General features: G+C 45.3%; 1 protein-coding gene across 8 annotated transcripts in view; it reads right to left on the minus strand.

Moving 5' to 3' along the window:
- PDZD2 (PDZ domain containing 2) overlaps window positions 1-27,961 on the minus strand; it is a 208,383-nt gene that overhangs the window by 50,003 nt on the left and 130,419 nt on the right. For 7 of the 8 annotated variants that reach the window (XM_054811165.1, XM_054811163.1, XM_054811164.1 and 4 more), the window contains 4 exons: window positions 20,993-21,395; window positions 7,486-7,628; window positions 6,699-6,831; window positions 4,410-4,580 (listed from right to left, as the gene is read on the minus strand). In XM_054811165.1, the coding sequence (XP_054667140.1) occupies window positions 4,410-4,580; window positions 6,699-6,831; window positions 7,486-7,628; window positions 20,993-21,395 (850 nt within the window). The remainder of the gene's footprint in view (window positions 1-4,409; window positions 4,581-6,698; window positions 6,832-7,485; window positions 7,629-20,992; window positions 21,396-27,961) is intronic. The other variant, XM_054811167.1, reaches the window with a different exon arrangement.

A 27,961-nucleotide genomic window follows, 5' to 3' on the forward strand; every position in this document is an offset into this window, starting at 1 on the left:
TGGAATAGACTTGGCTCAGGGTCCTGCCTCCAGCATCACGAGCAGCAGATACCCAAGGGAGAGCACAAGATTAAGCAAAGTATAGAGAAACGGTCCCCAGGCTTTCCTCCCTGCCTCCAGCAACTACAGATCCAGACCTGCCGAGACAGACACCCTTTTCTTGTATTTAGTAACTTTTTGGAATATCAGCCCATTAATATGAAGCTGGTCACCAAAGCTGAACACTTGAAGTACTCAGATCATCATATATTGCATAACATAGCACCAGAAGAAACAAAAGCAAAAAACTTTAAAGCAACTAAGAATGGTACATGCCTCTGTCTGGGGACCCCAAATTAATCAGACACTTCGCAAATTCTTGGCAGACCTGCTTTCTCTTTAGAGTTCATTTCCTGGGTTGCTCTGCCAGTCAGCAATACAGTGACAGATTCAATTTCAAGCAACAGAAATACTAAGGAACGTGAATTAGAATTAAAAATAAATCATCAAAGCCAAATACTATCGTATCATCCTATTTCACTTGGACATAAATAATGACATTTTAAAAGACCAACGTCAGCCGCACAAGGCAAAATACGGATTTGGGGGGGGGGAGTTTAAAATCCTCAAAGTGCCTCAGGACAATTTAACACAACACGAACCTGTGCCCCAGTATTTCGTATCTGAAGTTAAGGAACATTTTGGCCAAACTAGCTCTAAAAGAAATGCACTTTAAGGATATTAATGCAATCCTTTTTCTGTCTGGTGGCACAAGTTTTATTAAAGTTTGAACTTTAAGGGATGTTTCATGTTAAACAGGGCTTTACATAAGGAGACTGTGTAAAAACAGAGCTCCAATTAAATTGTATTATGAAATTTTTATTAATGAAACACATCACGTGGACTTTCAAGTAAGACTTACAAATTATATTTCTCTTAAATTACAGTTTTCAAGTGTCACTAACCTCTCCTCTGTGTCCTGGGGAAGGAAGCTGCTTTGGTCAGATTATATTTCCCTGGCTGGAAACACTGAGGCAGAACTTAAGAGTTTTAAAGAACTTGCTCCCAGGGAAAATTTTTAACACCCAGCCCCTAGAAAGGAGATTTTTTTTAAAAAAAAATGTATTTTTTTAAATTTTTCATAGAATTGTAGAGCAAGCCAGGTTGGAACAGATTATTGGGGGTCCCTGGTCCAGCCCTCATCTCAAAGCAAAGACAACTTAGATCAATCAGGTTGCTAAGGGCCAGGTCCCACTGAGTTCTGAATATCTACAAGGATTGGAATATATACCTTAGTTCTAAGCAATTATTTTTTCTGCCTGGCAATGTCCCTTTGAATTCAAACACGACTTCACTAAACTTCTCACTATGCCTGTGTGAGCTGCAAGAGGGCCTCCCTCTCTCAGGAGCGCTCTGCAGAGCTCCTGGAGATAACATTGATCCATCTGCACCCAAGGACTGTGCCTGGTTCAGCCTTTAAGCAATCAGGTGCTAAGGCATTAACAGCAAGTCCATCAGGTCTATACATCATGGTTCTGAATACTCAGCACTGAACTATATTCATAGCGAAGTTAATGAAAGAAGACCTTAGACAACACTAAGAGTTCCTGCAAGTTTTGTAGAATCTTCTACACCGGTCAGAAAAGGGACAGTGAAGTGTCAGCTGATGATAAATCACTCTGAATTACTTGTGGTTACCTAACCACCCAGAACACCCAACAGCATCCCTATAAGCATCTACAAAGCCCTGCACAGTAAACAAGAAAATTCATTAACCTCGTCAGAGGTGAGAAACTGGTGGTGAGAAAGATAACTCCTGGCCAGAGCTGGGTTGAGAATCAGTTTCAAATCTAAGAGGTCTGACACTTAAATTAAGACCGCGGTCTCAGTTTCCTGGTCCAGACCTTGAGTACCACCCACCCTGGAAGTCTAAAACAATTATATTTGCACTGATTAAAAATGGTCCGGCTTAGTTTTCCTGCTTTAATCATCAGTCACACTGTCATCCCTTATCTACAGTATAAATATAACGGAATATATATGAGAAAATGAGAAGACACGTGAGTATCATCAAGAGAGCGCTAGCAGCAAAGAACAGTAATTCCCAAAGCAATTTTGCAATAATCTATATGACTATACATATATCTATACACACGCACATATATATTTAAAAAATAAACTCATGTGATGCTTCATGTTCATACTGACCTTGAAATCAACTTCTAAGCTTTGCTATGAAAAATGCCCCCCATCTTGCCAGGCAGAAAGAAGCCATGTGGGAAGTTTATCTTTTCCATACATTTACCTTCCCACATCCTGCCTGGTGGCACACAGGATTGCACAGCCTGGCTCAGCTCTCTTGGTAGGCTGCCCTGATCTGAGGAGGACAGATTAGGCTGTGGGTAGAGCCGAGGGGTCTACACTGTACAGAGTGCCCACCCCCACTGCAGAGAGCCCTGTCTGCACTCCTGAGGCTGAGATAGCAATTACATGGGGAATGCAAAGATACCCTGCAATTTGGGTTAGAAGAGGAAGGATTTCATGTGCAGCTTAAGCAAAGAAATAAGAGGTCCTGAGAGTCACCCACAACATATTACATCCCTCTGAATTACACCTCCTCCAAAAAGAAAAATTAATGGGAACAGAGAAAAGAAGAAAAAAATAAAAATCTTCCTGCTATTCTTCTAACGTGTTTATTGTACTTTGATTTCTGTAATCTCCCCTCCATCCCCCAGCAATGCCTTACGAAAGCACACAGCTATTGCCATCAGGGGCGAGATAGGCAGGCAAATCAAACTGGCTCTCCATCAGGCTATCACTGCTGCTAGCTGCATCGGCAGCACTGGGAGGGACAACAGGGCAGGCTCCAAACTCAGGTCTGTGCTGAAGGGCTCTGGGCAGGCTTGTGTGGCTGGGTCTTCACAGTGGCATGCACCTCAGCTACCTCGAATTTTCCCTAGCATTATGTTAATCTGGAAGGGAAACACCTGATTAAAATAAAAAGCCATCGCTGAAAACCAGGCAGAGCCTTGCTGGAAAGTCAGGAGCTAATCCAGTGACAAATAACTCCTAGCATGTGCTGAAAGAGTCACTGGAATGCCAGGGAGCTGCACCCTGAAGCCATGCATAATTAAGTTTTGACACAATTGATTTTTATGTTTAAGTGTTGCTGAGCCACGGCCTTACAAAAAATTACCAGAATTTGAAACATGATATATAGAAGAATTTAAAGTATTTTGATAGCCAACAGAACGCTCAGGTGCCCACTCAAGTTAGCATACAAACACTACACCGTCATCAGCATGCTAAGCATCCCCGATTTATTTGTTTTTCCCTTCCTCCCCGCAAAAAGGCAGCCTGGCACACAGAAGAGAAGACAGTGCAGAAATAACAAAACTTGTCACAGTAAAGAGATGTGTGAGAGTGGGGACTGTTACAAGCATGGACTCAAAGACAGTCGGAGCTAACAGGCAGGTATGGAGCGAATACCAGCATCAGCTAGACGGCAGTGCAAGAGTCATCTCAGGGAGCAGTCTTTTGCTCAGAAAAGGTAAAGTATAAGAATACAAAATCCAAACAAATCAGCAAACTAGTACCACATCTGAGAAGTCCAAAGGTTTAAGAGATTTATTATAATTGCCACAGAAAAGAGAGGAAAAAAGACAAGAAGAAAAAATAAAAGATAAAAGCTTGAAGTGAATCCACCTGCTTTCCCTTGCTGGAAAGCCAGCCTGTAAGCTCTTTAGAGTAGCAAACATAATTTTATTCTTTGTCTGTACAATACAACAGAGGACCAGGACACTGATGAAGTTTCAGAAAGCTGCTACATTACAAATAAATAACAATAATCCACTTAATCTCTGCTTAATGCAGCCCTGAAGGCAATGCAAGTGAGATTATCAACTGGCAACATTTATTCAGCAGAACTTCAGTCACGGTTCACAGCCAGAAATTCATATCCCTCCCCCCAAAAGTGTCTGTTGGCTTCAACAGAACAATAAAAACTTGAAGACTTGGATCATAAACTGTTAAAGAAGTTTAGTTACAAAAGGAGGGGAAAGAAGAGCGTGTTACTGCGTAAGCACTGTGAGAGACTTTGCATCAGATCCAACAAAAGCAGTGGAAGCGGCTGGAAAACAATCCAATGGCAGAGAGAAAAAACACAAAACATGATTGCTGCATAGCTCGGAGGGCACGAGAGCTCCTGCTCCCCGTGCTGCTGCTTTGCTGCAGCGCAGTAGCAGAGATGGCAGACGCTGCGGTAGATGACATCCCCATTTCAGCTTCTCACCCATCTCTCATGCAAAGGAAGGCTGGGTGGGATTGCCCCATCCCAAGGACCTGCTCCATTTCGGGCTGCAGGAGAACGTGACTGATGCAAACGGGTGTCAAGGGAGAGAGTAAAAACGTCACACCAAAGCCACACTTACAGTGACCAGTGTTTCAGGAGACACATTCACTCCCTTCACATCATCTTCTTCTTCTGGCTCTTCGTTTTCCTTATTGTCAGTGCAAGAGACAGAGTCTTGGACTGAGCAAGTGCTAAGCAAGTCTGGCAAACTGGTAGATGGGTACTTCAGAAAATCCCCTTCAGCAGATTCCTACCCAAGAGACAACAAAATATGTTACATCACGTGCAGAAAACCACCAAAGTCATGGTGAAACCGTTCCATTTCACCTGCCCGGTGAGAGCTCCCCGGTAATCCTCCCCTCATTACACGCTTCCATGTGCTCTAACGTTAATGGCTCAGTTACAAAAAGCAGACCTGGTTTTGAAGTGCGTATATAGTAAACACAGGCCAATACACGTCTAAAACATTTAGATTTCATAAAGGAGAATTTAAAATAAAGGCTTCCCCAGCAGCCTGCTCCTCCCCACTTTGGGTTTATTAAATGTCACTGCGAGCAGACTCAAGAGTTTACAAGCCTCAGTACTCATTTCACTGCATCCCAAATCGCACTCCGTGCTCCTGCTCCCTCCCTGCGGATGTTCCCTTCACACGTTTGTCTATCTGCGTGCGTAAGAATAATACACCAAGAACCCTACTTAGGAGAACAAGGTGAAATCTGATGCACCAATCCTGTACCAACTCAGTCCTGAAGCTTCAGGATCTGTTTCCAGTCTTTGGCACATTTTCCGGGAGGCAAACGTGCACCAGCCGAAAGCAGCGGCCAGACAGACTCTCATTTTATGGCTTTCAGAACAAATGCTGCGTTCAGAGAGCTCTCCAGGCCAAATTGCGAGGCTGCTTTCCCACACGAACAGATAACGCCCGGAGGGAGGTGCTGGGGAACACTTCACCTATTTACCCCTTTCCTGAGACTGCCTGAAACACGGCACGGGCCAGATTCCCCGCGGCTTGCCTTTCCAAGTCCTCCTCCCAGGGACATGAAAACTGTCCAAGCGCACGGACCATGGGCCAAAAAGATTCAAAGCCAGATCGGGAACGTGAAGTTTTATGCTGTAAGCTTATTCATGATGATTATTTTTATGTAGTCATCATATGAACAAGCAAATAATTTTAAGGAGAACTTTATGCAGGTTACTGCCTCGTGTTTTGGCTGAGAGTCCAATTGTCTGAATAAAGTACAAAATGTACCTACTTCAGGTCAAAGCGTGTTGTTTCCAGAATAAACACCAGTGGGGTTAATCCCACGCTGTGAGCCTACATAAGGTCTTCAATGAAGTTCACTAATTGAAACATTAGAGAAGGTATAGGCTCTTCACTTTGAATATGGTGGGATAGAGCCTCTTCTTGAAGAACATGAGCATAAAGCATCCCAGGAGGCCATAAGAGCATCCAGACATTAAACTCACGGAAACCTGCAATCAGGTTGGCTGGGGCAACCTGAAGATGAAACTAAAAAAATTTTAAATATACTGATAGAGTGGCCAGCTGACACGGCATGCCCACCTGGAAATGCAGGTTTATGAGTGGTCCCTTTGGCCCAAGAGGTTCCTGCCACCACCCCGATGGCCCTGATGGCCCCACACCTGCAGGCAGGTCCTTCTATAAGACCCCAGGCACTTCTGGGAGCCACTCGCCTGCCCATCAAACATCTGCATCAACCCAAGAAGGGGAGCAGCAGCTTGTGGTCCAGGGAGGAGAGAAAATGGGGGTGGGCAGGATTTTCTTAAAGGAAAAAATATTGTGTCATATTCCCTCCATCTCTCCTGCGATGAAAGCAGAACGAAGAGCCCAACTGATAAATTAGTTCCACTCTCATCTCCTTGAAATTTTATGCTCCTTTATCTGCAAGAGCTCCGCTCCAAGCTATTAACAAGGACAAAATAAGGAACTCAAGCCAAGATACCATCATCAAGAGACCTAAGGCACACAGATACGACAAGAGATGAGAGCTACGGAGGCTACGCAGGCAAGAAGCAGAAGAGGCTAAGAACAGCCTGCTTTATTTAGCATATATTTTAAGAAAATGGTTTTGGCCAAAACTTAAGTAATGTCTGCATGAATAAATACAGACTCATTTGCACACTGAATGACAGTGACAATACAAGCAAATCATTAAGTTAAGTTGGTCTGTACCCTGCTGATTTGCCACAGATTTATGGCAGCTATTGATAAATTTAGCACACAGCTACAAGAAATATATCAGAGCAAATGTGCACTTTTGATTCCCTATCAAAAATATGCCCTTTCCAAACTTGCACAAACTCTTTTGGGCACACTTTCAGGAGATCACCAAGGAGAGGACTGTACCTTGCTAGCGACCACCAGCTGCACCAGCCCAGCGGCCGAGCGAAGGAGGGCCACAGCATCCTGGTGGGACAGCCCAACCAGTGACTGCCCGTTGATCATGAGGAGCTCATCGCCTGCCGTCAGCCTGCCGTCCCTGCGGAAACAGAGCGGGAACGTGGAGCTGCAGGGCGGTCCTTCCCTGGTGCCGGGCTCCGGTGGCGCACAGTGGGACGTAGAGGTATGGACAACAGGTGACCTCGCTGATGCTAAGCTTGCATTGATTGGTGCAGTGTTATTTGCCAAAAGAAGTGGCTCAGAAAGGTGCCCCCAGGAAATCATTGTTACATACAGAGCCATTTCACCCCCTCTGCAGGGCTGAGACACTTCAAACTTTCTCCATACCCCAACAGACCAGGGAACAGCAGTGAGCCCCATCTCCCTGCATCAGGGAGCAGGGCCAGGGCTGGCAGTGAGCACCCTGGGGTGCACAGCCCACACTCACCCACTGCCTATCCCATGGGAAAGGTCTGGCTTCCGAAAAGGGACTTGGGGAAAAAGCCCCACAAGGGTTTTTTTGCACTCCATCATTGAGCAAGCGTTTGATCTGTTGGTATTTTGGGCTAAACATGCCAAAAGGGGCTTCAGCGACCAATCACAAAAGCAACTTTTTAACCTAAAAATGCCACATTCCCACCCTCCCGTAACAAAAGGGCAAATCCCCCATGCCTGTCTCCTAAGTCTGGCTAACAGTGACGGCCACAGATGGTCCATCACACCCATTCCCACGAAGGAATCGCCATCACCTCACCTGTGTGCGGAGCCGCCTTCCTCCACGCGGGTGATGATGATGCTGTGAGGGGACCGCTTCGACCCTCTGCCTCCTGTTATCTGAATTCCCAGCCCGTCCGTCCCCTTCAGGATGTGCATCTTCCATATGCGGCAACCTTCTCGCTGAGAGAAAACGTGCAGAGAGTCCTTGAATTTAGGTTTGGACAGAGAGAGGGCTGGGAGGGTACAGGAGGGAGCTATTTAGCACCTTGCTGCCCATCACCACACATCTGTATAGCTCAACCTATACAGGTGTTTTTGCTGAGCTTTGCTTTGATAGCTGTGGTCCAAGTGAAGGAGGCAGAAAAGAGGAGGCAGCACAGAGCAGGGTCAGCAGGTAGAGGTTTCCTTCCAGGGCTGTTTGCAGCTTTTCTGAACCACGCAGAGGTGCTGCTCTCAATGCCCTGATCCTTCCCGAAGCAAACAGTGGCCTCAAACCCCTTCGCCAAAACTCAAGGATGAGCTGAGCAGGGCTGCAGAGGAGCAAGATGTTGTTCAGGGAGGACCTTGAACACCAGGTAGTGCAGCTGCTGTTGCAGCAGAGACCAGACTGACATTACACAGCAGCGTTTCCCTCTCCAGAGGGGTTTGCAGGATTTGAGACATAGGAAAGAAAAGACCAGCTTCAAATTATCAGCTGCCAATCAAATACTTCTTATTGGACAGCTGTTGTACTGACTGTAAACAATAAATTTACCCACTGCAGAGAATAACTTTTCAGTATAAGCAAGGTCATAAATGATGTTCAGGACATCTTTATTTTTATTTTTTTTAATGATTATAAATATTTATCAAAAATGTGCTTTACAAACTCTGGAGCAATATAAAATGCAAAACAACAACTAGTTCCCACGAGTCCTACTGGCAGGACTAGGGACAAGGACACACAAGTGTGGCAGGTATCAGCAGAGCAAAAGAGGAAAGAGAAAAACAAGCAAGCAAGCAAGACACATAAGGCAATTGCCAGGACTCTCTCAGAGAGGGGAAGAACCAGGATAACAGAATTATGAGAAACCCTAGGAAGTTTCCAAGCTTGCAAGACAGCAAAATGCCCGATTTGGAGGCAATTTTTAGGCCATGTGCTGTAGTCACCAGGCACTGGGTCAGCTATTTCTGACTGGGTCTGTTCTGCACACAAGTAACGTTCTCGCAGTACGTAAATGCCCAAGTAGCTAAGATGATTAAAATATCATGTCAAACTGTGAAGAGCATGTACAAATTGCTGCTTGTTTCTGAGAAGGGAAACTGCTAAATATATTGGCAAACCCAAGGGTTGTGGCAGCAACCTGCAGATTTTAGGCCAACGTTGTTTATCAGAGCTTTTATTAAGTGAAGAAAATGTGGGGTTTTTTACCTGATCACTGGGGCCCTATGCTGAAACTTTTAAATGCAACGCAACATGATGTTTTCAGATACAGGAACAAAGAGGTCAATATCTACAGCAATATCTTAAGAACAAAGTAAAAAATAATATAATGATGTTACACAGCCCCTAGACCACTGGTAGGAGAAACAGCAAAAACAAACCAGGTGTCTTAAGAGGTAACCCAAAAGTTTGAGCCTGGAAACATATACACCTGTGGGTAACTTGTTAACTCAAAAGTCATGCACATGGGCAATAACCCGAAAGGTTTAACTGCGATCCTCAATGCATTGATAGAAGCGCAGTCTCCTGCTGAGTAACAGGACATGTCAGGACAGAGAATACTACGAGATAAATTAGAGTGATACATGAGACGCCATGTTAAATGCAGGGGCAAGAGTCAACTATATTTATCTCCTTAAAAACCAGAACAGAGCTACAGCATGAAAATGCTCCAGCAAGGTTTTATTGCTATGAAGTTCCTTGCACCCGTACTGAAAACAGTAGAATGGAGAAATACAATCTCTCTTCCTCCCCCAACCATGCCCAGGCTGAAACGATGACCATCTATTCTCCTCACAAGATGCCACTCCAAGTGTCCCGTTGTTAAATCCACTTTGGAAGCAGACCCTCCAACAAAGTTTAACAATGCAGTCATAAAATTGCATTTAATGATTTGCAAAATCTTTTTGGAATGTGAGTTATGCAAAGGCCCACGACATGCAGCGCCTAGCGTGCATTCCACAGCACTCCTCACTATCGCACATCTTACTAAAAAACCAAAAAAATCCCAAGCTTATTCTTAACCAACCCACTCTCAAATATTCATTTACATAGCAAAACACTTAATAGCAGCAAATGGCAAGACTCCGCTGCTCTTAATGCAAGCACCATCTTACTCCCCTTGAACTCCCACTGAAATCAAAAGCACTTGCACAGTAAAGCATTAATCAGTCCGAACATGGACGGCTGAACGCAGCCACAATAAAGACAACGAAACCATTTGGCACCTACCCAAACGTGTATTTCTTTCACTCATTTTCAAATGACACGGTCACCATCTCCTGTGTAAAAAAAGGCTGTCCCTCGAGTCCTCGCTGGTCAGCTGTGTGCGTTTCACTGGGAATAAACAATTTGGTGTCGACTGGAAATCAGATCCCCTCACTGTTCTTTCCCTCTTCTTCATAAAACATTCATAGTTCTTCATTTAACCATGTGCTACAAAGCAAACGCTCCCCACCAATACACACATACCTCCGAGGTACGTCACTCCAAGATTTTGAAAGCTAAGTATTAAAATGCAGACTGCTGGGCTTTGCTTGAAGCCTCTAGGAGAAAGGGGGTGTTCAGCAGAACCCTCTTCCCCTCTCCACAAAGCTGCTATCTCTTTTGAACAGAGCAGCATGGGACACTTCACAGCCAACTAGGAAATGCTGCTGCTTTGAATGTGCATCTCATGTGATTCCATCACAGGAAAGTCTTAATAGTAAAGCTCTGTGCCAATTCCAAGAACTTGTAAATGCATTTACATTTTACTCAAAACCAGTTTTCCTGAGTTATTGGAGATTCCCAGGTTCAACAACACAAATCCTAAAGGCTTTAAAAAAAATAAAAGAAAAAAAAAGCAGAGTGATGCATGTCTTCAATTTTGACATTTTTTAAAGGAACATATTTTCATTCTTTCCTTCATAAACAAAAAGACTACAAGCTCGCTTAATCTTCAAATGAAAGCTAGGATTCTGGTCTATTCACTCTGCTCCAGAGACTTACAAGACCCAAGGGAAACTCCAAGTGTAGTTAGATTTGGCAGTTTGCAGGTCTGATGTCACTGTCCTTGGAGCCTGCATAATCCCTGCCCAAAGGAGGACAAGTTTAACTGCTGATCGGTCTTTTCTGATCGGCTGCACAATTCTGGTTGCTGCTTGGCTGCTGTGAATTTCATATTCCTATTAACATCTGAACTTTTCCATCCTCTCAGAATAATTCTCACAGCTTCATTTATAAATAATTCAGAATAATCTCCCCCAGTTTCGTTCACAAGTGACACAATAAATCTGCACACGTGCACCCACAGCTCTCCACGCAAAAGTGTTTCACGTCTAAAGCACAGAGGTGTGCAGATGTTGGTCCAGCCAGGTATATACAACTCCAGGCATCCTCAGCAAGGACAGAGAGAGAGGCACTACCAGCTCCTGCTGCAGACAGGGACCAGGCAATACACTGCTCTGGCCACTCTTAAGAATAAGGCGACCAACTTATATCCCTTAACTACTCTTAAGCAAAGGCAGCTCAGCACTTGAGAACCTAAGTGCAAAGGACTCACTACATAAGGTGGGCTGACCTGTAGATGACAGTCCACAAAATTCCATGCAATTCACCTGAGATTTGGCCAACAGGGACACTCAGAAAGACATCCATGCTTGCTTTGAGAGTGTCAAAGGAATACGAAGCCAAAATTTCCCTTTAGAGATTCGTTCCCCATCTCCTGGGAGCAAATGTTAACTCTGCTTACATCCACCCCATGGACTTTGCTTGTAAACCCAGAGGAGTGGCAGCAGACCTGCCTACGCAAAGGGACTGTGGATTCCCCTCTATGGAAGGGTTTTATGGACGTGATGGACCAACATTTGTCGAAGACAGTCTCAGAGGAGGAGATGAGACCAGGTCATCTCTTGAAGTCCACTCCAGACCTAGATTTTTTGACTTTCCCCACTTCTGTGAACACTCCTATAGCAAGAAGAAACACAAGTGGTCAAGTCAGGCTGCAGCTGGGCTAATGGCTAATTTTTGTTCTCCGCAGTTACATCATTCGTAGGTGATTCAACTTTCCTCCTAACTTGGCTCTTTCAAGCAGGCAGCCCTTTGGACCAGATTTTTCCACTTGCAGCTGATCAACTTCAAAGTGCCTAAGCTACAAATAATTAAAATGTTTTTAAAGACAGTATAAATATTCTACTTGGATTAATTGCAAGCAAAAAAAAAAAAATTTTTTTTTTTTAAAAAAAGGGTCATCTTATGTAAGAGACCGCAAGTGAGAATAGAGAATACAGCTGGCAGCTTCAAGTGAGTCCCCGCGGGCTGTCTTTCTCCACCGTGAAACCATTGTACATCAGGCAGTCTCTGTTCAGAGCGAGCCTACATCTGGAATAAACTAGCATGCTGCAGATCAGAAAGGAAGCACGCTGCCAGTGCGACATGGGGAAGCTCGCCTTCTGCCTGCTCTGAGTGCATACCATCAAACGCTTGATTTCATAAGTACATCATTAATAAAACAAAAAGGAACATTTTTCCTCTGAGCATTGAGGAAAATAAATAAATAAATAAATGAAAGACATCGGAGCCGTTCTTCCCTCCTTTTCTTTCACCAGCTAATTGCAGGGAAGTTTAAAGGGGTTTGACTGATTTTGACTGTGCCGTGTTCAAGAAGCTGCAAATCTATATATAAAAAGGAAAAATTGCTTTGAAATCTCCTATTAAAGAAAAGCTTGGCAAGAGCAAGGTGTAAACAAATGGAAAACAGAAACGCAGTAAGTAGTTAAAAAGCCAGACAGTAAAATGGAAAATGTAAAATAGTTGTCTACAAAAAAGCACTTTGTCACAGCAGCAATTCAGCTGAAACTGGTGTAAATATGTAACAATTTTTAGATAAAAACAAAGATAAGCCCTGATGAGAATACCAATAACCGCGCGAGGTCTGTGCAGACGCACTGACTGCCACGGGCACTAACACAGCCTGCAGGATGCCTCCCTCCCTCCGTATTTCAACGTGGATTTTTACGGGCTGTCTGCAGGGACCAGTTCCCACTTACAAATTTCACAGGCTTTCCCCACAGGAGCAGCAGAAGCAAACAGCAAGCTCTTCCTCACTGGCCACGAAGCTGCTTTGGAAATGTGACACTTAGAGAAAGTTATAAGTTTCATGCATTAAAAAAAAAAATTACTTCAATAGGCTTCATAGGAGCTGGCAGCCAACACACTGATCACTGGCAGCTGAAAAGCAGCACAAAATCTCCCAAACAGAAATGCACCGCATTCAGACCAGCATATAAGCAATTGCCTTCAGGCAACGAGCAGTACAGCATCCTCCTTGACAGCGAGTATGCTGGGATGGCCACACCAGCACACCGCTCCCAGCATCCTTCACTGGTGAGGGATAAATTAAAAAGTACTGGTCCCAACTGCCTGCCCCACCTTGCGTCAAATCAAGCCTGCTCCCATTATCCCCATTCCCCAGCAGACAGGTGGGAGAGACAGATCGGTAGCTGGGGAATTAACTTACACGATCACATACCAGGTGAGTAGCTCAAACACGTCAATCTGAAGATACAGTCAAAAGCCATCACTCTTCACATCACACATATTAGTGTGAATGACTCAGTACCAGAAAATCATGCCAAAATCTGATTTTTGCAGATTCTTAACAAAGCAATTATTTCATTAGTGGATAATGAGGATATTTTTCATCTGATATTAACCAGGTTATTCTTAAGGCTGATCTGACAGCAGGAGTCCTGCTTTCATCTGCTACCTTGGGTTTTGTTTTCATTGTTGTACAAACAAGCTGAACAACTCCAAGACAAATCAAAAGCAGGGAAAAAAAAAATTAAATTCCTTTATCAATAAATTATTCCAAGACAGGAGTTCTTTGTCCACCCCTACTGCCTATGCAAGTTTCTTAGCACTGAGCCACTGAAGCCTTTGGCTTCTACCCCTGGATGATGCAAGCCATGCAGTGGGTGTCTCCCACACTGCTTGAAAGAGGGGGAAAAAAACCCCAAACTCCATGTAGCCATTAATATGAATTACACAGTGTTGACCATGTGAACTTTCCACATCCTCAGAATAAGTAGGAGCCAGCAGCATAGACACAACTGTGATTGCATTCAAGTGTCCACTGCTGATCTAGCAAGTCCCCTTGTCTGGCAAACGGCCGCCAGACACTTGGCATCCTTTCACTGAAATGCGAGTACTTTCCCCATGGAAAGAGAAGTGTCCTAAGGGATAAAGCCTGGGGAACAGTCAAAAGCAAAAACATACCCTCCCCCAAACACAAACACATAATTAAAATACACAAAACAGGCATCACAGCGGAGTGGATGAAAACTCTGCAACTTAAAGCAGACTGTCCCCCAGGGATCCATCTCCCGAGACAGACTGCTTGTTGACATCATTTCCTTGGCAAGGGCTTTAAACATTTTATCAGCCATTGCAAGCACCTGAACTACATCATCACCCCTTACAAAAATCTGCTGGAGTCATTTGTCATCCTGAGCCATCACCATCTGGATTGTACCTCCCTGGGTTGCTCCCCTCTTGCCATCACCTGAAGCTTTATTGCAAGATCAGCCAAAGGATTTCTCAGCTATCCCGGACCCTGGGGGGGTTTCACCCGGCAATTGCCCCCGGGGAGCTCAGGCTTTTAAAGGTTACAAGGTGTTTGCTTTCCCTCATGTATTTTGCCCAGTCTCATTCTCTTGCTGGGCTATTGGGAATGGTTGGTTGGTTAGTTCAGAGTTTCTCAGAAAACACTCTTGCTGCCTGCAGTAGATTAAAGCCCATCCTTGAGTAAGTCACCACGATCCCGTTTCAGCTGAAGAGGAGATGTGGGGACTGGTATTACATCTGTCAGCGTCAGGAATCTTTTGGGTTTGCTCAGTGGTTTCAGCACCCTGCCTCAAAATTATTTATGTAGCCTTATAATCCCAACTAATACCTGAAACATTACAGCACCTAAGCAAACAGCATACTCTATTTTTAGGCACGTCCACTTGGTTTCAAACATTCACACTTAATGATTAAAACATAAAATGGTGTGAACTTACGTCTCCGCTAAAGCCAGTCCTTTGCATTCCAGTTGTGGGTTTGCTGTATCTTTAATATCATACACAAAATGAAAAAACCACTCTGTGTAGGTGGGAAATGCTTTCATACTGGTGCTCTCACCTACAGTTTGTGACCTCCTGTAAGACAACCTCGTGCATATCTGTGCTGCCTTTGGGGACAGCTCATTTCCAAGAGTCAGGACCCCGTTCCAAGATGACACATTGAAACTAATTCATTACACCTTATCCATTATCAGACTATCTCTATGCCCAACCCTCCACCGCACCCTTGGATAATTCAATCCAAAGACAGAATAAAAGGACAGATTGCTATTCAAAATTAAAATCTACGGCTTGCACAGCTGTAGCTATCGCTTAAATCACAGCAAAGAAAGGCAAAACCTTAAATCAGTTGAAAAAATTTGGCAGTGAGTGAGACTTAACCCCAGAAAGTTGTGACGACGGTTGTTTTATGGCAAGGTGCAACATAACTGGCAGCAAAAAAAAATTAACTGTAAATTCACTACTAGTTACATCAAAGCATTTCCTAAAACCCCAAGCAAAAGCAAGGCCAGGTTTTGTCTGTGTTGTACAGCTACAATTAAAAGACAGCCCTTGTCCCTAAGAGAGTTTACAACCCAAAACAGGCAGGAGAGAGGGAAGACGCGCTTATCACAGTGCACATTAAAACTTCAAGAAAGTAGATAGCCCCAGGATTTGTGTTAATGAAAGCTGGAAGCAAACACAACAGATAAAAAGATGTTAAGAACAGAAACAGATTCTGAGGAAGCCTTTACATGACTAAAGGTGTCTACATTAACAACTAAAAATAGAGTTATTTATGTCTAAAACATGCATCATGTAAGAGTCCCATAAAAGCTTTGATGAAACAGTAATTACTGCTTAGGTTGCCAAAAAAAGTTGATGTAAAGCAACTTAGCTGCAGTACCTTCAGTGGAGCTGTGCGTATTTACCCTTGTAAGTACCTTGCTTACAGCAAAGTTTTCATTTTGGTACAGCAAGTGGGCAAGAATTTTTTTTTTTCTCCATCACGTTTATAAAATAGTAGAATGCTGAGAGCCAGTACATTATTTCAAGTCTCATGTTTTGATTCCTGTAACGTGCCATTAGCCTTCCTCTTCTGCTTGGCAAGATAAGGAACATTTTCCATTAACCAAAACGCAAGGTAGGGCTGGCATTTACCAACGCTAATTGGTAAATACTGCTATAGAAAGGCTGTCAGCCTCTCCTAATTAGAAAGCAAAATGCAATTCAAAAGCATTCAGCCTTTCCTGAGACAAGCCATCTTAATAAGAAAGCGGTAACGGGCCCGAACAAAGAAGAGAGTTGCTGATAAAATGAAACCAAGCACAGTGCAGTTGCAGCGATACAAAAGCAAGTGCTGGCTGGCAAAGACCCAACTGGTCTTTTACGTACGCACACGTCTATGTGCACCTGTGTACACGCTCACGAGCCTGGAGGGGGCTGTGGTCTATGTAAGCTGGGCTCAGCTGGTCTGTAAGTGAGCAAAGCTGGCCAGGCACGCTGCTCTGGCAGCTGCGACCCACTGCAGAGAACTGGGGTTAACAACATGGAGCCAAGATCTTGAAGCACTACTATAACCCAGACCTCCCCCAAAAACCTCTGTGAGGCAAGGCATTCATATCCCCTTGCCTTCCCCTCTCCCTTTTGGTACACTGACTTCAGAAAAACACCAGACACACCTTACGGGGCCATCAGACACTGACTTGGTTCCATCCTGCAGACGCGTCCCACCATGGCCCCACGCTGCAGTGCTACCATGGTGCACACTTTTGCACTCCTCCCATGCCATGTATTTCTCCGAATGCAGAAATGCCCAAATGTGGAGCCCCAGCTGCCCCCAATGGAGAAATGCCATGTATATCTCCCAATGGAGAAATGCCTCCAAATGTGGAGCCCTCCCATTTCACCTGCTATGAAAGCACTTTTACTCTGCCCAATCTCCTTTACACAGCTTCCACAAGTGACTGCTAAATTTGGACCTGGATTTCAATCCCTTACTAATCTGGATGCTTATACAGAAGCAAGAGGATTCCAGCGGGTTCTGGAGGTGTCTTGTTTGTTCTTTTCATGGTTGGTGTTTTAAGGACTTTTCAGAGCATCTTGCTGGGGCTGGAGGAAACAAAGGTGGCTGGTCTGCTCTGTTACACTTCATCTTCGGTCAAGCTTCTTCTGGCTTCATCAATGAAAGCCTCTCGTCACGCCAGCCAGACCTGGATCAGTTCAAGCCACCTTTAAAACCTACACTCCCACGCCCCACACTCATAACCCTGACCCTCACAACCCTCACAGTCCTACTTCTGACCCCTGCCCGCGCCAGCTGTACCTGGCCACCTCTGGGCACTCCTTCAGGGCTGGGCAGCTAAGGAAGTGGTCCACAACTCTTCCAAACACACCATCATAGAGAAACTGAGAACAAAACTGAGAGATTCTTTCCTACCAGTTAAACGCAGTGAAACCATGAAACTGGTGTATTGTGAGGAAACCTCACAGTTTCCTTTTTCTTTAGCCTTTTTCAGCTGACTCCAGCAGTCCCTCCCCATACTCCTCTTTCATCTGGGACTTCATAATTACCAGCCTACAAAACACCGCCCTGTCTCAGGCCGCTGAATAAAAGAAGTAAACTTTGACTTCTGTATTCAAGCTCCCCAGTCTCCCCAGGATGTGACAGATCATTACTCCGGCTCAGAGATTGCCTGGTCTTAGACCACTGCCCACGACTCCCACTGCAGCCAGCCTGGGTCCTCTCCAAGGTCAGGTATGGTTTCCAGACCTTTGAGATCTTCCTGCCAGGAAGATCCAGACTTGCTGCTTTGAATCCCCACGTTTTAAAGGGCATTTAGGTTCATCCTAAAAATATTGCAGCATAACTTAACCACCTGTAAACATGAAATGCTGCCTGCTAATTGACAGGTACAATATTTACTGAAGGTTACATACCAGCAAACAGCCTGGCAAATTTGTTTATACATAGCGACAGCAATGCCAAGTGCACAGGAGAGAGAAACCAAGATCTGGGAGATGAAAGCAAGCCTGAAGAAGGGGACTGACACACGCACACAAACCAGTAACACAGGAATCTCCTGGCAGGTTCACTTGACAAGCAGCATTCGTCTCGCCTCTCATTTCACAACTCAGCATTGCTGTCATTAGCAGCACGCAGCCAGAAAGCAGGAGAACAACCCCACGCTCATGGGAGAGGAGGTACCCTGAAAGCAAAGGACACTGAAGACAGGTGGATGCCTCAAAAGCATTCCCAGCACAACGTCCCCAAGGCACGGGCCACGAGTGGGCTGCTGGGTTCAGTACAGCAGTGGCTGAAGACACGCAGATTTGATTCAACCTCTTCTCCCTTGTTTTCATTACAACTTCAAACTAACTTTCTACAAGGAGAAAAAGAGATGTTCCTGGACTCCATATTCCAATTTCAGTAATTCTCCCATCTGCATCCTGGGGCAGGGAAGAGGGAAGGAGCGGTGGGGAGAACCAGTGAGGTCCTCCCGCAGCTGCACCGGTCACCGAGCGGCTTTTCGAAGCCTTTCCTCCCCCCCCGCAGCTGACCTCCAGCCCGCAGGCTGGCTCTCATCCTCTTGAAGTGAATATAGTGCTCCCCAAAGGCGCAGGGCTGACAGCCCTGGATATTCAATTAGTCAACGTGCGGAGGAGACGGAGAGCGCGGGGCGGGCAGAGGGGATAGAGCCGCTTTCCCCGTGGAGAGGGTGCCCTGCCAATGCACCCCATCCCCGCTCGGGAGGAGATAACTCATCCCGTGGCTACGCGACGTTTGGCTCTCGCTTTGAAGCCTGGAAGGAGGCTGCAGCTTCTGACATGACGGCCTGGACACCGTTTTCAAAAGGCTCCTGACACAACTGGATCTCACATGCCTGAGTGCCAGGTCACGCTTTCAAAATGGAGCTGCAAGTGAGATTTGAGGCTCCCAAGTGTCTTTATTCCTTGCCTTTTTTTTTTAAAGGACTCAATTTTAAAATGGTATTCACTGTCACTATTCAATACTTATTAAGAAACTGAATTAAGCCCCTCGCAATTTTCGTAGCAGCTACTCCATGGATGCTAAAGTGATGGGCTTCTACAAGGCCCCCTCGTCTTTAAAAGGCTCCAGCTATTCACATTTCTTCTCATTCAGATGTCAGGTAAATGTAATTAATACTGACACACACAGAGGTCATATCTCTAAGCAAAATATTAAGGGGGGAAAAAATTAAAAGAAAGAGAGAGAGAGGCAATTTTACTAAATGACTGCGCCTCCCAACAGGCCCCATGACAGATACACCACAACTGAACGGATTATAGCAGTGATTCAACTATGCTTTTATGTTTTACAAAGCCACCTTGTATGTGCTTTGCATTAAAAATGTATTTATTGCTCATATATGTTCTGAATTTAACAATTTACTTCTCATACCAAAATGACTCAAAACATCAAGGTAATACTAGCACAAGATGGCTCTGGATCAAGAGTTTCTTTTTTCTTTTAGCACATATATTTGGCTTTCCACTTCCTCAGAACAAACTCTGATCATCTTCATTTATAACATGTATTTAATTAGACATCTTCAGAACAGATTCAGTAAGTTCTTATACGGACCAGAGCTTTCAAAATACTGATTTATTTATTTTTAAACTTTTAATGTTTTCTTTCATAAAGGTTTTACAGACTGCAGTTATAAGGCTTGCAAAAACAGTACGCAAACATCCTCCCCTCTCTCTTGCACCACGAAATCAAATGTGTCTCACTGATGGGAAGAGCAGGTTTTCTCAATTACACTGCTTTAAGACCAGCATTTTTAAAAATCTGTTTCAGCCCCTCCAATGTATTTTAATGTAAATTAGTTTAAGTTAACAACCACCATCAACACCACCCTGCAGTAGTATTGGGGAACACGAATTAAGAGGACACATTTAAACCCATGCTTTCCTCAACAGAATTTAGTGATGAGTTGTCCACTCATACTGCTCTGTTACCAGCTTTGAAGTCTTAAAACCAAAACCAGCTGCTGCAGCAAGCCCCAAGCCCAACAAAGCAGTGTTCATCTGTTTATACTATCAGTGTCTCTGGGAAGATTGGCAGACAGCTCTCCTGGTGATAGATGCATACTGAAACCTGATCAAGGCTCGGGTTATTTTTCTCTATCCAGCAACGCTGCAGTTCTAGCCAGGCAACAAACCCCAAGATCTCCATTAGGATGAAGAGAGAAGCAATGAAAGCCCCAATCCCACTGTCGTCCCAAACATTAACAAATCGTCCATCTCATCAACTCGGAGCAAAATTCACAATAGCTTCCATGTGGTCCCCGAACACTGGCCAAACAAGTTTTGTAACACAAATACATGCACCGTGGTCTGGTGCATCAAAAAGGAAAGCTTCAATTCCAATGTTAACATGAGCTTTACAGTGCTGTCAAGCTCAGAGCTAAACATGAAACCCCAAAGGACACAATGACCATCTTCCACTGACATCTCTTGCCCCGTCAAGGTCATCAGTTGTCTCAACAGCAGAAATCCTGAGGCCTACCTTAACAGGTCAGAGACATAAGGACCTTCCCCTCCATCACAGATGGAGCATGACAGAGGTTTCTCACAATTACTATTTAACTCTCTAATCCTCCTGCCCCCCTGTTTTGGACTCCATCCCACGGCTCAGTGCCCTGATAGCTTGGGTTGTCACCTACAGGCTCAGTCTGAGGACAGAGCACTGAAACCAGGGACACTACTTGACAAATGTGGTCCAATGCATGTCCAAAGAAGAACAACAAAGTGGTGAAGGGTCTGGAGCACAAGTCTGATGAGGAGCGGCTGAGGGAACTGGGGTTGTTTAGCCTGGAGAAAAGGAGGCTGAGGGGAGACCTTCTCGCTCTCTGCAACTACCTGAAAGGAGGTTGTAGCCAGGTGGGGGTTGGTCTCTTCTCCCAAGTAACTAGCGAAAGGACAAGAGTAAATGGCCTCAGGTTGCGCCAGGGGAGGTTTAGATTTAGGAAAAATTTCTTCACCAACAGGGTTGTCAAGCATTGGAACAGGCTGCCCAGGGAAGTGGTGGAGTCATCATCCCTGGAGGTAATTAAGAGACACGTAAGGTGTGGTGCTTAGGGACATGGATTAGCGCTGGACTTGGCAGTGCTAGGTTAACGGCTAGACTTCATGATCTTAAAGGTCTTTTCCAACCTAAATGATTCTATAAAATTCCCTCAATTTGTTTGCAAGCCTGCTGCTTCCTTCTCTAGAAAAAGCCAAAGTGAACGTACCTGGGCAGACTGGTCACCAATGTCTGGCACGCCACCATCTGACAGCCGGCACCGGTACTGTCCCCCAGTGCCCTGAAGCTGCTCTTCCCCGTTGCTTTCTGCTTCGGAGGTCTCTGGCTGAGCAACCTCCACCTCCATCGGGGTGCAGTGCCCATTCCCGTGCTCCGAACCCGTCTTTCCCTTGCTCTCCTTGCTGCCTGGCGTTCTGGTGATGACCCCAAACTTCCTGGTCCTCTTCCCATTTTGAGCGGCTCTGTCGCCGGGTTCAGGGCTGGGCTTGGCCTTGGGGTCGCAGCTGTTGCTGTTGTTGCCGTTGGAGGGAGGAAGAGGGGCTTTGCGCTTGATGCGGCGCAACATGATCAGGTAGACGAAGCCGCCATTCCAGCACTGCTCGGCCAGGTAACTGCAAGGGAAGGGATGCGCGGGGATTACCGACTGCTTGCCCTGTGGCGCCCACATCCCACCCCGACACCCCAACACGCTGCACCCTGTGGTGCCCATGTACCTTCTCGGGCAGCTGATTACCCAGTGTGTGGATACATCACGACACTTCGAGGCATCGGCAAATGCTCTTTTCCTTCAGTGTTAGAGGGAAATAATACCAGGAATAATAACAACAGCCCTACCAGCCACCCAGGCTGATCCCACCGCAGCGTAATATGACAACTGGTAAATGCCACCAAACAGGTTGCCACCACCCCTACCTCTGGACTTGCAGCACAGCAACAGGAAACGGTGGAGCTAGCAAAGCAGAGTGTTTCCAGTGGGGCATTACAATAAATAATTTTTTAAAAAAAATTAAAAATCATGCAAGCTTCATTTGTGCAGCAGCCCATGGAGCATTTGCATCTGAAATGAGCCTCCTTAGTGAAACTAATCTTCTGCTTCGGCATATGTACATGCTTTGAAGGCCTCAGGGAAAAAAAAAAATAATCAGGCACTGGGGTAAGCACGTGTAGCACCAATGGCCTCAGTACAGCAAAGCCTGGCACTACAAGGCATCTCAGCTCCCGTCAAGGGACATGGAAATACGGTGATCTCCTTTACAACAAGCATATTCCAATCAAAGCAAGAGCTAAGCCACCTCAGCTGTGCAAGGAGCAGCCACCAGGTTCTCGTACCAGTACAAAGCATCACCTCCCCTCCCAAAGTCTCTGGATATGCCTTGAAGGAAGTGACAGTCTGCTTCAAGCAAATGCTCGGTGACCTTACAGAAACTGCACCCATTGATGCAAAAGGGGAACTTCATGCCTCTTTTGGGAAAGGATATACCTCAACCCAAATTCCTGAAATATTTGGGTTCTGAGCCAAGGGTGTAACCAACTGTGAGTACAAACAAGCTGGAATTTGTACTTAGCAGGTTTGTATGTGCCCTTTCACACTAATTTAGGCCTCAAAATATTGTGCCTTTCTCACTAGTGAAAGCAGCAAGAATTTCCCAGAGGATCAAATAAGCTTCTGCCGCAGCTGCAATGCACTCTTCACTATTACAAATCAGTTGGTGAACCTACAGCTATCAGAAGAGATAAGAAACTAGGTGTGGAGTTAAACCATAGAAGATGCTAAGAGAAAATAACACAGCACTTGTGGTTGAGAGAGGGGGAGCGACTCAGGAGTCTTCCACCAATTATTTTTCCTCCCTGGTGTCTGTAGGCTAATGTTCTCCTTCCCCTTCTTAAAAGTTGTTTGGCCTTAAACACAACCCTTCAAAGTTATTCCTGCACAGAGGTGACTTAATGGCAAAACAGGAAAAGCAGCTATGATAACCCCTGGAGCAAACTTCTGTACAGAGGAGTGAGGAAAGCACTCTCAATTACTCAAAGTAATCTGGACCAGCCTGGCAGTGGCTGGAAGTAACACGATGGGTGTGTGTTTCTGCCCAGGGACATGAGCTGGTAGTTTCACTCCACTTCTTCCAAAAGCTCAGATGTTCCCCCCCCCCCCCGCCCCATCCACTGGCATTCAAATCACTTATATTTAATTAGGAAGACTGATGCCCAAATGAATACGGCAACTAAATAACCTTAAAAGCAGCCCTGGAGCAACAGAGGGGAAGGAGAAGCATGTTAGCCATGCCAAATTTCCCCAATGAATACAAACTGGACGCCAAATCCCTGGACAGTCCACTCAGCAGTTTTCACCAGGCAAGTCTTTTTTTTTTTTTTTTCTCTTCTTCTTTTCAAAAAACAATTAAGAATATTTAAATAAAGCCCTAAACCCATCTTTTTCAAAACGGCTGAAAGCAGACCGCCAACGAGCCCTGCTGGTCGGGAAGTCTATGCAGCCAAGGTCAGCCGTCTGGGTGGCCACGAGGTGACACTTGGCTCAGGGAGGCGCCCAGGGCTGGCAGGGTTAGCTTAAAAATATTCCAGAACTAAGATGGAAGTATTTTTGATTATCAAGTTAAAAGAAAAAATCTTTTAATCAACAGAAAAGGGGCAGTTTTGTTCCAGAAACAATATGGGCTGCCTGTTTTTCACATTTATCTTTCAACTCAAATTTCAAGGCAGCCAGTAAAGTTGATTAAAATTCATGACTTTTGCTTGCAGCAATACCACTGCACTCTGATCCATCATACATAAGCCTGATAGCATTGCTTCTCCTGGCACACAGGAACAGAAAAGCAGCTCCTCTTCCCACAGTCCTGTGGCTTACATGGGTGCTGCCCACCCTGTTTTTATGCAGAGTCAGTTCTGCCTGACTTGTTTCTGTGCAGGTGCACGTTAAGTGGGGCTTTTTTAAAACACCGATCTCTATCTCTGAACTAATCACTGATTTATTTTTGAGTGCCAGTAACCAAGTGCATGCATTAATCAACTACTTGATTTAGGAACCAAGTGGAATGAGAAGGAACTTAGCACATGTCCAAATAAAGTAATTTTATAGAGGCAAAAATAATTTACTATTTCACCTCCACTTGTAGCACATTTATTCTGTTCATAAAGCGTAAAGCTATGAAAAAAGAAGAAAAGAGGGGTTTTTTTCTATCCGCTGTTCACAGACAACCATCCCTACAGTCTGGAGCAGGGTTACAGCAAGTGGCAACAGATGCAGCTGTGCTAAAGTCAGCGGAGCCATGCTGATTTACTCCGTATGTCGAGATAGCCTGCATGTTCCAGGCATGCAGCCTGCAGTAACTCATGGGTTTATGTCTTCTTGAGTACTTCTCAGCAGTTCAAAGCACACAGCAAGTTTCCATTGAAAAAACCAAGAAATGTCTTCTCTGGGTCAGTGAGAAATTACCTTTGCATGGCTGCAAGTAATCATGTACACCAGATGATGCCAGGTATTTCTGGACACGGTAAATCCAGCTGTACCAGTGATGCATTAAGTGGCATCATTATCTCAAGAGTTTGTTTCGAACCAAAGACCAGGCATCCCATGCTGGAAAACCAGCACTGGTATAACACTAAATTCATACAACAAGATAGGAAACTAATATACCAAGAATTTGTGGTCATTCTCTATATTTCCCTCCCAAGACAGGGCTGTTCACCAAGGAGCCTGAGCCACCTTTAAGTTCTGCTAAGTACATACTGCCCACTTAGCTGTCTTCCTTTTCATAGAATCATAGAATCATAGGATGGTTTGGGTTGGAAGGGACCTCAAAGATCATCTAGTTCCAACCCCCCTGCTGCGGGCAGGGACACCCTCCACTAGACCACATTGCCCAAAGCCCCATCCAGCCTGGTCTTAAACACTTCCAGGGATGGGGCCTCCACAGCTTCTCTGGGCAACCTGTTCCAGTGCCTCACCACTCTCACAGTAAAGAATTTCTTCCTAACATCTAATCTAAATCGACCCTCCTTCAGCTTAAACCCATTCCCCCTTGTCCTGTCACTACACTCCCTGATAAACAGTCCCTCTCCAGCTTTCCTGTAGGCCCCTTCAGGTACTGGAAGGCTGCAGTAAGGTCTCCTTGGAGCCTTCTCTTCTCCAGGCTGAAGAAGCCCAACTCTCTCAGCCTGTCCTCACAGGAGAGGTGCTCCAGCCTTCTGATCAGCTTTGTGGCCTCCTCTGGACTCTCTCCAACAGCTCCATGTCTTTCTTGTGCTGGGGACCCCAGAGCTGGACGCAGTACTCCAGGTGCGGTCTCACCAGAGCGGAGTAGAGGGGCAGGATCACCTCCCTCGACCTGCTGGTCACGCTGCTTTTGATGCAGCCCAGGACACGGTTGGCTTTCTGGGCTGCAAGTGCACACTGCCGGCTCATGTTGAGCTTCATCAACCAAGACCCCGAAGTCCTTCTCCTCAGGGCTGCTCTCAATCCATTCCCCACCCAGCCTGTAGTTGTAGCCTTTCCTTTGCCATTTCTTCCCCTGTTTAAGTAAGACACCAAAAAAACCCAGGAAGCACAGCAAGCTCTCAACATTGGACAAAAGACAGGAAAGGTAGTATTAAATGAGTGAGAACCTCAAGATTTTTAATTACTTTCTATCAATCCAGGAGCATCCCATGCCAAAAAGGAATAACAGGAGGAATTCAATAAAATGTAATTACACTGCAGGAAACTGCAAAAGCTAGACAGGACCCAAAATCCCACTTCTCAGGGGGTTTAATGGGCGCAACGCAGACATGCCTTTTCTTAGATCTGGTCTCTCTACAGCACTCAGAGATTTTAGCAATCTATACACCAACCTGCCTCAGCAGGGCAGGATCAGAGCTGATGAGCATACGCTGTTCCTGGCATACATGTGGGGAATCAGCTGCAACTTCCAAGTTGCCACTTAGTTTGAACACAGTCTGCAGCTTGGATGGAGAAGGTGCATGGAGAAAAAGATATCCTTAATGCAGCTTTGATTGATCCAAATTTATTGAAAACTCAGACTATAAAACTTACTATTCCCCATTTTCGTTTGCAAGGGATGGAGAAGGATTTGGTGAAAGTCCTAGATCTCATACACCAGCTAAGAAACCTTCGGCAGCTACTACTAGTGCCAGCAAATGATGACATGTAACGAATCCTATTGTGACTGATTTTAAGAATGCAAGAGATTCTACTAGCTGATTATACATCTATTATATAACTATTAGCTGATTATACATCTATTATACAACTATTAGTATTAGTTACCAAAACAAAACATTTTACCAGCAAAACACCCATTCGCACTTTCTGTATTTGCCAGTCTTTGCAAGGCAGTGTCAAGCCTCCTTGGCACGGCTGGGAGTCCCCTCAGATGCTGCAGCGTCATCTCCCTTAGCAGGGTCTAAAACATCACTGAAACAACGGCTTGGAAACATTCCCCACTGGCGTGCTCCGAAGGGAGGACCACCCGGCTGCTCCTGCTGCTTTGATCTCACCCTGGCACCAGCTCTGGTAAAACCCCAGCCCGTATAAAACGCCACTCTTAAGCAGTGGGGCAGACTTCTCTGTAGGAGAGAAACCACTAAAATGTTAATAATCTTTAAAATCAGGGGAAAATTATTTTACACTTGAAACAGGTTGGAAGATGCAACTGGTGGCATGAAGAGATGGACACGTCCACTTCCTTAGGAGACTATTCTGAGCTACACAGCCAAATCCCATTTCTCCCCTACACAGCTGAACTGATTGCTGTGATCATAAAAACTGATAAACTCCCTGAGTTTATTCCAAGTTCCTTGGCATGCTTGTGAAGTGTCGGACTCGGAAATGGTGTCTTAGAGGAAGTCAGTTATTTTTTCATTTATATATATATATTTGTGTGTGTGCATGTATAAATACATAGGTTTACAGATTTGACAAGAGCATGCTGTGACAAGCTCTCTGTCACATCCCATCTCACTTGAACAAATGCAGACGGCCACAGAAAAACTAAAGCAGATGCAGCAGTCATAAGCAAGCATCTGGATCCACTTTAGGATCAGAAATATTGAAGAAGTGTGTTTATTTTACACTAATAATACTATTTAGCATTTCTCCAAAAGCTTTCATCGTGATAGATCAGAAAGGGATTTGGAAATGATAGACACAGAGCATCACTGACGTCTTGCCAGCCAGCCCATCATGCAGCTCACCAGGGCATGGAGGAGAAACCTCAGCCGAGACGACTGCTTTCAGAGCCCCCACCTAGCCCTCTGGGACCTGTAATGTCCTTAGCACGACAGACAGACCGCTAATTTTTATGCTCTTCTCTGAAATACTCTGGCATAGTAAAACGTCTTGAAACTCCATCTTCTTTAGGTTGGAAAGATGAAGGACAGTGCAGATCCTTGCGGAACTGAAACCTTCAGCCCCAAGGGAGATTTAAAAGGTAAACTTAACAAACTATCTCTCCATGACACCGGCAAATGAGCTAACTTGTTTTTCAGGTAAGGCAGGGCAAATTAATGACTAACAGATAGTGACTGATGGAAGGGCACATGGCTCCTCATGAAACCCCTCATCTCGCTGCCCTCACGGTGGAAAAACACCCAGCCCACTGAGGAGAGATTTTGGCAAGCACTGGGGGATGCTTTTCACAGATAATCATGTCTTTGGGCAGGATTCAAGTCGGCATTAACACATGCAGTCGAAGGAAAACACCAAGCTCCAAAGTCATGCTGCAGCTGAGCTTGCAAGAGGTTTCACCTCCTCGGGGCTGCAGGGACACCCCATGGCCAGCCCTCACCTCCACCTCCCCAGAGGACTAAGCTCTCCAAACACAATTTATCTCAGCAGAAAGCAATGGCATTGGTAAATCCAGCTGCTACTTCAACATACTCCTGTGGGCACAGAGCTGCAGCACACCAGGAACGAGCTCGATCCAGCATCTCATCACCAACAAGCCCTTTCCTGCCCCAGGCTCTGCAGGCGCTGGCACACTCAGGGGACATGATGTTCTCTGCCTGCCCTAGTAACAGGGGGAAAGGCAGAAAGGGCAAAGGAAAAGCCAGTCATGGAGCTGAGAGACTAGTAACGCCCAAGGAGTGCAATTAAAAGGCCCAGGGTACCCAACGGGCTCCTATCTCCCTTTCGAAGGTGAGCAACCCTCAGCCCTCTGCTTTG

This window comes from Grus americana, chromosome Z (assembly GCF_028858705.1).
Source record: "Grus americana isolate bGruAme1 chromosome Z, bGruAme1.mat, whole genome shotgun sequence".
Taxonomy (NCBI): domain Eukaryota; kingdom Metazoa; phylum Chordata; class Aves; order Gruiformes; family Gruidae; genus Grus; species Grus americana.